Source organism: Erythranthe guttata, chromosome 5 (genome assembly GCF_056151865.1).
Source record: "Erythranthe guttata isolate IM_541 chromosome 5, IM_541, whole genome shotgun sequence".
NCBI classification, from domain to species: domain Eukaryota; kingdom Viridiplantae; phylum Streptophyta; class Magnoliopsida; order Lamiales; family Phrymaceae; genus Erythranthe; species Erythranthe guttata.
In genome coordinates, this window is record NC_142537.1 from 13642967 (window position 1) to 13655139 (window position 12173).

Consider the following 12173-nt stretch of genomic DNA (forward strand, 5'->3'; position numbering starts at 1 on the left):
GTTTTTGCATTTAACTCCTTAACGAAATAGCAAAATCCACATGTCCTTATAGCTATAAACAATATTTTTGAGAAACTTCCAGCTAATTTCCCCTTTTTCTATTTACTTTTCAAGCCATAGCTATTAGAAAAAATATGAGCTAATTTCCCCTTCCAGCTATTGTTTGAAAGGCATTATTAATTCAGCGTGGAATTTTAATTTAATTACCAACAAACAATGAGATTTGAAAGTATGAGAGTTATTACATGCTGCAATAAGACAAAAGGGATTTAATCTCTAATTAAGCATATGTTTTAATTAATCCTATGGAATATTATCTTCACTTTTTATCAGCAGCAGATAACACTTTAATATCATGTAGCACCCCTCTCTTTCAATAATGAATTGTTTTCCACTTTTTTCACGCTTTTCCAGGACCTTTTGATTGCTTCTCCAAAAATGCTTCCAGCTTGTCGTCCAATTCTTCCACCTATACAAGATATCTCGATAAAATTAATACTTAATAAATTAATAATCTCGTTTAGATAATAAATTGTTTCAGTTCTCTACTCGGTGAAAACATGCTAAACTATTAACTTGATAATTTACTATTTCGCTAAATTAATAGAATTTCCCAAGTCCCGACTCCCGATTATATTAATTTATAGAGATTTAACAGTATCGGCAAAATTTGTTTCACAAATCTTTAGTACCAAAGCATCCGAAAAAACAATTCTGAAAAATAAAACAAAGGACAAAACTGTAAAGTGTGAACATGATTATCATGTAAATGGGATAAATGGCAAATATAATTTGCAAGTATGAATTGGAAAATACTAAATCAAATTGGGAAAGGTGGGGACTGCTTCACGTGCCAATCAATGCCAACAACCCAACTACTACAATTATTAATTTGAATAATTTTCAATTCAAATCCCACTTGCCTATGATCATAACTTATATGGGTTGCCACCATTTAATTCGATTTATTTTATTTTCTCCTTTAATAAGAATAGATGATAATGACTTTAGTTTTTTCCAAGAAACCAAGAGGGCGTGCATTTAGCTGAGCCGGCTCGACAAAAGCTCGAGATCAGGCTTGAATTTTTCGAGTTCGGGCTCGAGCTTTCAGACAAAAGAGTATATATATATATTTTGAAAAATATTTTTCTGGATAATAAATTCATAAAATGCTTGACTTGAATAAAATTAGATACAATTTTCGTACTTTTTAATATAATTTTTTATTTTATTATTATTAGATTATTTATTTATATAATTTACTAGTACGTGGAAAAATAGTCTCTAATTGCATCATAAATTAGGTTGACTAAAGAATAAATAATGAATTAATAGTTACCTTATCCATGAGATCTTCAACTTTCTGAGCATCCTTTGCAGTTTCTTCAGCCAAATCCTCAATAACATGAACCATTTTCTTAAGTCCGCCTTCCGGTAGCGACTCCGCTATACCTTCCGCCGCTTTATCGACTTCATCCGCCACTTTCCCCACCGCATCCGCTATTTTCTCCACCGTCTCTGCCGCCATATCAATCTCCTCTGCCACCCATATTATCAAACTCAACAACAATTAGTAAAATATTTTTTTCCATCTCCCATTAATCTAATGGATTAAAAAAAAAAAGACGAATTATTATAAACTCAATTACTTGTCAATGTTAATAGCCGTTGGATTACGAAAGGTAATCCCACCGTCAATCCCGCGATCAGAGCTATCCTGCCATCCAGGATTCGTCAAATCAATCACATTATTAGTACTCAATTTTATTTTTTCTTTACTCTGGGCAAATTACAGACGCCCCTGATATAATGTCAAATTACGAAAAATGATTTACAAGTTCACCCTTATAGTATCAAATTTATCTACGAAATGATGAACTTTTTTTCATAAAACAATACATAATTGAAGAGTGGATGTAATTACCCAAACAAGATAGGGTATTTTCGTAATTTGACCTTAACTCAGATGAATACAGTAATTTACCCAAGTAATTATGGTACTACTTCGGTTCATCTCAAAGAGCCAACACATAAGAGAAGCTCAAGCAACAGAATCAAATAAACGTATTTATAAGAAAAATCAACAGAATTAAATATTAAAAAATTCCTGTTTTTAAACTTTATAAAAAAATTGAAGAAATTCAATTATTTTCTAAACAAATTAAACGTATTGAAGATGCTATTAGATTATTCCCACTTTAAGTTATACACACATACATGTATGATAAACTAAAAATATAAAAATGTAAAGTGAAGTTCATATAAAAATAAAGGAAACTAACAAAGGACTATCAGAAATTCCGGGAATGGAGGGGAGAGAGAAAGAAGAGAGAAGATCAACAGTAGCAGCTGCTTCCGGAGCTGCGTTCCTCACAACTAAATCCCTGCACCAAAAAAAAAAAATAAAAAAAAAAATTCACGATCCACAATCAACCATCACACTACAATTAATTAACGATCGACAATCAGCTGGTTTAAATAATCACGAGATCTTCATATATCGGAAATTAAAAATTAACAAAAAAACAAAAAAATGGGTATATATATACTTGTTTGATCGATTGGAGCCTGTTTTTGTTGGGGCGGCTGTGTGAAGTAGCCGCCGCAAATTAGTGTTGTTGCGGAGAAATAATGAGCAATCTCCGCCATTTTTGTGTTGTTTGAAGTTCTGAGACTTGACGAGAAGAAGGGAGAAGCAACTGGAAGATGAAGCGGCCATTGATTCTCTACTCTGTGTGTGTGTGTGTGTTTTGGGGGAAGGAAGGAGTAGATCTGTGAGTTGAGTTGACCAGCTTTTGTTTTATGAATATTGGTGTTTTATAATATAAAAAGAAAAGAGCGCTTTACGCCACCTCTGATGTACGATCAAATTACGAAAAATACCATTAATTGCGTACACCCTCCTCTTTTTAAGTATTTTTATATAAAATTTATGTAACTCGATTATTTACTGAACTAAATCGTGTATTTAGTTCGATAAACGGTATGAAATGCTGGCGTACCAAAATTTTGGTTCGGTTTTACCGATTTAACATCCCTAAGTTTACCTCTGAAGGGTATTTTCGTAAGATAATACATAGTTGAGCGAAGGGTTTCGTAATTTGGTCATACCTCGTGGGTGCTCGTAATTTGCCTAAAAAAATATTAATTTGTGTATTTTTTATTTGTGTTGGATTCACCAATGGAATATTGCCACGTCTGTCTGCGGATTGCAACACTTGACCGGGAAATAATAATATTGCAAAGTCTCTGCATTGTGAAAAACGTGATATTTTACGGGGAATACTGATTTTTTGTTCTTTATTGATAACTATGAATTATTATTGTATTTGGCCATTTGGAGACAGAAAAAAAGGAAATGGGTATTTGTCTGTCTCCACCTACTTAGAGCATCTCCCACCCTTAACACCATTTTTTCACCAAATTCTATTTTTGGTGGTGAAAAAATGGTGTTATCTCCCACCCTTAGCACACCATTCTATAATTTCTCTATTTTTAGTGACAAAATAGTGTACTTGGTCTCCCACCAATTCCATCAAATTTTACACCAAATAATAAAATATTAATATTTCACCATTTTACCATTTATAGAGAATATGATTTAGTTTGGTCTCCCATGACATTTCACCAAATATATTACAAAATTATAATGTTAATGTTAATTGTAAATTTAGTCTATTTTTTTACCAAAATATTGATTATGAATTTGATCTTAAACAATGATTTTATTAAGTATATAATTTAAAAATTATGATAAATATCAAAAATTTATTGAAACATGAATGAAAATCGACTTAGATTATTATACATATAATAAAACCATGAATAAGCAATAATTTCACTAATTATTTCCTAAAACCCTTACAGCATAAATTAATCATATAAACATTACAACATAAATTAATTATAAAAACATTACAACATTTTTTTTGGCCAAAAAAATTATTTCATTGATAACAGGGGCCTCGTTAAAACCTTGATTGTCCTTACAAGGAAAGAGCACCTTTTATTAGCAGATGAGTCTCATTCACCATTATTATCGTCATCATCTTCAACATCATCTATTTGATCACGTTTATCCCACAACTGTGCTACCAGTCTTCTCCTTATATAGTTCATTATGCTCTCGTCGATTGATCAGATTTTGATGTTGATTAAGAAAATTAACATATTTTGTATTATCTAAATCTCTTGAAAGCTTAGCAGGCGGGACAGTGGATAAACTTTCATAGTCAAGGTTGCTGCGTAGATACCCACCACGTTCTTCTTCATGTAAGTCTTCTTTCTTCCAAAATCGAGCTGCTCCTCTAATAATTGCAAACCAAGCTTGAAGAACTCCAAATGCCCGTTCTACATCTTTGCAATATGATTCATGTTTCTGTACGAAATATTTTTCTTTGGCGCATTTGGGTTCACTAATGGCTAATGACTTGTACTAAAGCTGACCATTTAGGATAAATACCGTCAGCTAAATAATAGTCGACATTATAATTCCTACATTTGATTGAATAATTAATTGATATAGATGTACCATGGGTCAGTGCTTGAAATAAAATTGATTCTTGTAAGACATTAACATCGTTATTTGTAAAACTAATTCACTAATTAAAACTAATATATATTTATAAGTTGGTAATCCCATGAAATTAGTTAATATAATAATTTTATATGCTAATTATAAAATGGTGTTAATTACACCAAATCCTATTTTCACTTCTATATTTGATAGAAAAAATAGGATTTGGTGAAAAAAATGGTAAAATGGTGGATGGGTGGGAGATGAAAATTTCTTCACCAAAAAATTTGCTGAAAATATAGGATTTAGGGATATAGTGATATAGAGTTTGACCAGGGTGGGAGACTAAACTAAATTACTATAATTTTAGGTGTAATGGTGATTTAGAGATTTAGGTTGGGAGACTAAAAACACCTAAATTAGGTGATAATTATAGGATTTGGTGATGGGTGGGAGATGCTCTTACTTGTAACTTTGTAAGCATTATTGAACTAACTAGTTATAGCTGGTTAATTAGCCTTTGATATTCTCACACGATTACTTTTAACGGAAAAATTAGTATGACCGCTCGTTTGAAAAAGTTATTAAGGTAGATCTCCCAAATAAATAATTTCAGTTACCGTTTCAGGTAGAGATACCAATTCGGTTAAACTAAACCGAAATTTCGGTAAGCCAACATTTCATACTGTTTACCGAACTAAATATACGATTTGGTTCTGTAAATTAACCGAATTACATAAAATTTATGTAAAAATATTAAAGAGGGGTGGCTATAATTACTGAAACAAGAGAGATTTTTTTGTAATTTGGCCATACCTCAGGGGTGGCCGCAATTTGCCCTTTTGTTTATGATGGATTATGTTTTATAATAAAAATATTATAATTGGTCTCGTTGATTAGGGAGATTAATCATTATTACTTCAATAGTTGGATTTTATTTGGTGCTTGGTATCCCACACAAAATTATGTTACCATGGTTTATCTTGCCTTCTAGCTAGCCATATTTTTTATTGAAACTTCCAAGATCCGATAATATACTTAGATTTTATTTTTATTTAATCTTATCTTGACAACCAAACGAGGTTTTTTAATTGTGAAATATAGCATAGGAAATCCTTAGTTTATATTGAATTATGTAAACTAAATATTGTATAATATATATTATTTACAGGTTTATCTTTCGAAAAATATTTGGAAGTTTTTAGAATTAATTTTTGAAATTAATCCGGATCGAATTGCATATCGGAGATTCCAACTATTTTTACATAATTCTGGTTTCGATCAAAATCAACCGGAAAAATCCGAAAACTAGAATTTCGGAAATTAGAATGAAAAAAGTTGTTCTACAATCTAAATTGGCAGAAATTGAAATTTTCGTTCCTACTTGCTCCCATAGCGCCGCCTGAGGATTGTAAATATTTGACTGGGGAATATTATTTAATATTAAATATTGCATTGTGTATAACGTGATCTTTTATGTGGGGAAATAATTGAATTTGATAACGGAAAAGGAAATGTGTATTTGTCTGTCTCCGCCTACTTGTAACTTGTAAGCATTATTGAACTAGTTAGTCATAACTAGAGGTGGAAATTGGAACGGAATTTTTGAATTCCGCCAATTCCGATCCGAAAACATTCGAATTTGGAATCTATTTTTTCATTTCGATTTCCGATATTCTAAGATTATTTTTCGAACGGAAATGGAATTACATATACAATTATTAGAAATTCTGATTTCCGATCCAATTTTATTTCCGAAATATATAATGTATGATATATATTATATAAAAAATATAAATGTTATGATATATGCTTATATGGTTTAGATTTCTGGTATGTGTATGTACATACAAGGCACATATTTCAACGATGTTCTGCTATAAATAGCCGTCATCTGTTGTGTTATAATTCACAATTTTGATTCACCAATAAATAATAGTCTTACATATAAATTATGGATCAATGTATTCCTTTTAATCCTAATATCAATTCACAATATAGTTCTCAGCCACCACTACCACATGAGTCTCAAGCATTTTCAGAACAATTTCCGTACAACCTACAATTTGCTCATTAAGCGTTTAATTCACAATCTCAACAATTTCCAAATTTTCCGTTCAATTAATTCGGTTTGCAGGTCCATCTCAAATTCCAACTCAGCAGCAAATGCATACTAATAACACGTCAAGCACCAAGAGTACCTAAGGTCGCGGGCACAAAGAGCGGCAGCCATACTGGACTATGAACGAAGATGAAACATTGTGTAAGTTTTGGCTACATATTTCAAAAGATGCAATAATCAGTATCGATCAACAAAGAGACAAGTTGTGGGATCAAATTATATTGGAGTTTATAAAAATTTTAGAAGATGAATCTGATAGAAATTCCAATGCGCTAATGCATCGACTGTAAGTAAATAACAAAAAATCTTTCTTTTATATTTCAGTCAAATATTTTCATTCTCAGTACCGTTACAAAGAGGCAAGTTTTCTTTTACATAGTTGTTATATATATATATATATATATATATATATATATATATATATATATATATATATAGTATTTTTGAATTATTTTTCTATTCATGTTTTGCAAGAACTATGTTTGCTTTGATAAACTGATTATATTGCTTTTATAAGTGTTTACATTTCATCTTATTAACCAGTGTTTTGGATTCTTGCATTTTGCCGGAAAATTACGAAAATATCTTAAAATTACAATTATTTCTGACTTTGGAACAAAAAATTAAGAATTAATGCAATTTCCGAAAATTCCGAAATTTCGCCGATTCCGAGATATTCCGAAATTGGAATGTATTTTGAAATTCCAATTTTTTTGGAACGGTATTTGGAACCTATTTTTAACTTCTGAAAAAAATTGAAAAACTTTCAAATAAGGTATTTCCGATCCACTTCGTCCGATTTCCACCCCTAGTCATAACTTGTTAACTAGCTTTTGAGATCCGATTTCTTTCGTCCGGTGATATTTTACGCTAGATTTTTACAGTCATATAAGGGTTACAAGATTTCTTTCGTCGGGTGATATTTTACGCTAGATTTTTATAGTCATATAAGGGTGTGTAAGAGTAGAAATCGGATCGAATGGATCAGATTTGACCATTTCGGATTTTTTTTATTTGGAATTTCAATTCCAATTCCGATTCTATTTTTTTCAGAATTCAAGATTGATTCTGATTCTGATTCATTTCCGGATTTTTTTGGAATTACTCGGAATACTTTTGTTTTTTCTGTTTTGAATATTTTCGGAATTTTCAGAATTTTTCAAAACAATGTATTTTTTTTTCAAAAAAATAACAATGTATATACTGTAGAACCTCGATAAATTATTAACCTCGGTTAAATAATACTTTTTCCCGGTCTCGACTCGGGGACAACATGCTAAATTAATTATTCACTAAATTTATAAGATAATACACATTCGAAAATTTTAAGAAGCTCCATCTAATATATAAAATAGTAATGCATAAAAATAATTCTTAAATTACATAGTACAATACATTTTTTTAAAGATCTATTAAGACTTGATAAAAGATGGTTTTATCGTCGCTTATTTTTTGTTGAAGTTCACATTACCATCAATATCGTCCCTCACTTTTCTTAATATGGTTAGAACTTCTGGTATAGTTTTCTCATAACTCCACAGAAAATTGTTCGATACCATCATTGCTTTAAGAGCTTCCGTTAGAGAAAGGGGCTATATGGTACGTTGAACTAATGTTACAATAAATTATATATACGTAAAAAATAAAAAAACATGTATTTATTGAAAATAATAATAATAATAATTTCATAAATTAGTAAGTTATTAATGAATGTATAAATTAATAATTATTAATTTATCCGTTCTCTTTTATCACCTCGACATCCCCCTCTCTCTCTCTCTCTCTCTCTCTCTCTCTCTCTCTCTCTCTCTCTCTCTCTCTCTCTCTCTCTCATTCATTGCATATGAGAATTGTTGGTAACCGTGGCGGTGTTCCTAGAATTCTACGATTTCCATCAAGCTTTGATTGTCGGATCTCCGGCATAATCGCGATGCTTCGATCTTTATTTGCTTTCTACCTCAAAGTTGAAGTTGGTTATAGGGTGTGGAAGAGCCGTGACGTGTAGATGTACAAGTGCTCAAATTAATTAATCTCAATCTACACATGGAAACATCGTCACATAAACAAAGTTCTGGCATACTATGTAGCACAAATACGTAAACGTCGACAATGCGATGCCAATATATGAACATCATTTCTAAGAAAATTAGGACACACAAAAATGGGGATTCGGATATGTGTAAATATTAAAAGGATAGAGGTATGTTTATAAATTATGATTTATACATAAATATGTATGTCTTTATTTCTTTATAAATAGAAGGTTGTATTGTCTAATAAAATATATCATCGATCTAAATATAATCAACCTTGATAAGAAATTGATGTGGTGATGATATTATCTCTACATGCAATTGAAAATGATCTTGAATTATTTTCTGATCATTTTCTCTTTGAAATTCTATCAATGTTATGATAATTTCTATTTCTTGTGCTTGTAGAGCCAATATGTAAGTATCGCTTTCGTAAAGCGCTCTTCGAGCATTCATTACCACAACAAAACATTAACACAGGATGTCATCGAACCCCTTACACCAAAACTACAGACTCACGAAATACCTTTAAAATAACTTACTCTTACATCTCAAATCATTTGTATCCGATCGATCGATGCTCAAACAAATCAATATCATTTCGAAAATTTTAAAATTACTTTGTATAGTTTATTCCTAAGTAAACAAACAAAAATAAAATTAGCTCCCATCTTTTAATTTATTTCGAAAACCCACCCCTCAGAGTTACAACTAATTACCCACGACCATTTTATAGGCAACCATCGTTGTAAGTATCGACACGCAAGATCTCAATGCAGAAACTGCAGTGGTCCCGGCCGAAGTGACCGACCCCTCGGCCCCAGATACAGTGATGACGAGCTTCATCCCCTTGGAGCAATGCTCGCCAACAGTACAAATATACCACTTCTTGCCAGGTGTCGCAAGAGGAATCACATCATTTCCTGTCGTAAGTGGGACCGCAGTTTCATTTGAAGAAGCGCATTTTTGGAAATCAGATCCATTCACCTTCATTACATTGTGAGCTCCAGATTTGTACATAAACACTGCAACAAAAATAAAGAAAACAATGTAATGATATAAATTTTGAGGGAATTGCAAAGACTAATTTTGTATGTATTTTTAATTGTTTTTTTTTTTTTAACATTCTCCCTTATGCTTTTATTAGCTGGTATTACAAAAATAAGCTACAATTTGAAGTTAGTTTGCAAACACAATACAACTTTCAAATTAATTGATTAAAGCCTATTTTTTAGCACATTTACAAATAATACTAACTTTTAAGAACAAATAACAATTTCAATCGTACTAATTAACACATCAAATTCTACTTTTTTCATTTTTTTTTCAAACTCACCATAATTTATTTATAGATCATTATATATCCAAATAGTAGTAATTTGTTTGCTTTGGCTTTTGACAAATATTAGAACAAGCAAAAGTGAAATTTTTGTGTAATATGATAAGAGGTGAAAAAATAAATATTGTGAGCAACACATACTGATGGTGTCACCGACACGGAAGTTTTTGCCCTCGGCCCATTCCGTGTAATTAACGCCTAATTTCCAGCCGGAGTCGTCTCCAACCGTATAATCGGTGGCAAAAGCCGCCGGAGCAACGGCTAATGCAATTATCATCGTAATCAAGAAAGCTGATCTTAAAGCCATTGTAGAACTAATTGGAGTAGGTCAACAAGTTTTGTTTTCTAATTAATTAATACTTAATTTGGTAAAAATTGGAGGTGATTAATGGAGTTTATAATAAATTGGTGTATAATTTATAGTGTTGTGAATTGAATTTAACAAGAAATATTCACCTGCCGGAAGAAATATTCACCTGCCGGCTAACAGCGGCACAATAGAGTAACTAATTATTTATTTTCCCTTTGAATGTCAAACGGCATTGCTCAAACAATGTTGTTATAGGGACTTAATCAAATACGTGTAATATAATCAGGCCCCGTTTGGTCGCCAAGATAAACCAAAATTAACTTATTATTTGGACTTAATTTGATGTTTGGTATTCCCAATAAATTGTCGGTTCGACCCGCCAAAATATGTAATTATGGCTTACCTTGGCTTATCTTGCATTCTAATGAGTTTTTTTTGTTGGACATTTCAAGCTCCAATAAAATAATTGGGTTTCATTAGACTATTTAATCTTATCTTGGTTAATCTTATCTTGCCAACCAAACGGGGCCCCAAGATACAAAACCACATTATTTATGAAATGGGTTTTAAGCTTAATGTATATTTATCAAGTGGTTCGTTCATATATGGTTTTAAGCCTAATGGTTTACGTCTCTCGTATGGTTTGCAAACTTTAGACAAGAGTGTAGGTTTACCATTGTTAGAATCCTATGGATTCTAATTGTACGAGAATTAATAAAACTTGTGCCACAAGTTTTCATATACCATGAGCTAAAGAAGGGAAGAGTCCTTGTAGCTTTTAATTCTTTTAATTTGTCATTAATTGATTTATAATAGGAATTATTCTTCTAAAGAGTTTCCTTGTTTTGAAAATATTATTTCCTACGTAATTAAGAGTTTCCTAACCCTAATGGACTCTTTTTTCCTTGTAGGATTCTTATAACATGTAGAAGTATAAATACAGCAATACGGCGCCTCAGATCTCACGTCTTCTTTGAGAGAAAAATTTACGCAGAATATTTTCTTTACTCTCGTTTTTATTGGCGTCGTTTTTGGAGAGAAGCCGATCTCCCTTTTCTTGGTTGCTGTAGCACGCCTTTTGTTGGAGAAGAAAAATTATATTTTTCCGCTCTTATATTTGCTGCTCCTGGAGCGTCTTGTTAATCGAGAGAAGATTTCAGAGAAATATTTTTTTTTCTCTCTCTCGTTTTTATTGCTCCATCGTGATACGTGATTTTCATAGAAAATATACCGGCTTCAAGGCTTTGTGGTGAAGACACAGATTCAAGGAGAATCACAAGTTTGCTTCTTCTATACAAAAAGAAGATCGGTTCTTCGGGAGAGGGGCTTAAACAGATATCGGGAGGAGATCGATCCGCCGACTGAGGGATTCAGCGTTGAAGGGAGTTCAACCGTGCGGAGCAAGGGACGTGCTGCAATTGAAGATTTATAATTCAGCGTAGTATACAAGAACGGCGTCAACAAAGAGGGAGTCTTTGTATTTTGATTAAGTCCTATTATTGTATTCGTAAAACTAAAAATTAGTAAATTTTATTTGCAGGTCCCCGTGGATGTAGGGTACAGTTGTATCCGAACCACATTAAATTTGTGTCTCGTTTATTTCTGTTTTTACAAACTGTTTCACGAACTGTTGCAACTCTTCACGCAACAGTAACGAAAAACTGAATCTGACACAAATAATTTATATCTGCACGAAATAAATTCTAACAATTGGGATCAGAGCCTGTCACTAGATACACTTAGTGAGATTTTGGGATTTAATTTTTTTATTTTTTTTGTGCAGAGATATGAATAATCATCGTGAAGGCGCATTCCTACCACCTGTCTTGGGTGAATTGAACTACTCTGATTGG

At 31.9% G+C, this 12173-nt stretch overlaps 2 protein-coding genes across 2 annotated transcripts; both read right to left on the minus strand.

Annotated features, from left to right (window-relative positions):
• Window positions 1–180: 180 nt before the first annotated feature.
• Window positions 181–2816, minus strand: LOC105954505 (uncharacterized). The gene is made up of 5 exons (XM_088817716.1): window positions 2550–2816; window positions 2283–2384; window positions 1650–1717; window positions 1340–1539; window positions 181–469 (listed from the first exon to the last, which is right to left on the minus strand). Exons 1-5 carry the CDS (start codon window positions 2717–2719, stop codon window positions 401–403), a joined length of 609 nt encoding a protein of 202 aa, XP_088673842.1. The 5' UTR covers window positions 2720–2816; the 3' UTR covers window positions 181–400.
• Window positions 2817–6501: 3685 nt separating this feature from the next.
• LOC105954482 (blue copper protein 1a) lies at window positions 6502–10317 on the minus strand. The gene is made up of 3 exons (XM_088817998.1): window positions 10152–10317; window positions 9391–9696; window positions 6502–6575 (listed from the first exon to the last, which is right to left on the minus strand). Exons 1-3 carry the CDS (start codon window positions 10315–10317, stop codon window positions 6502–6504), a joined length of 546 nt encoding a protein of 181 aa, XP_088674124.1.
• Window positions 10318–12173: the final 1856 nt, after the last annotated feature.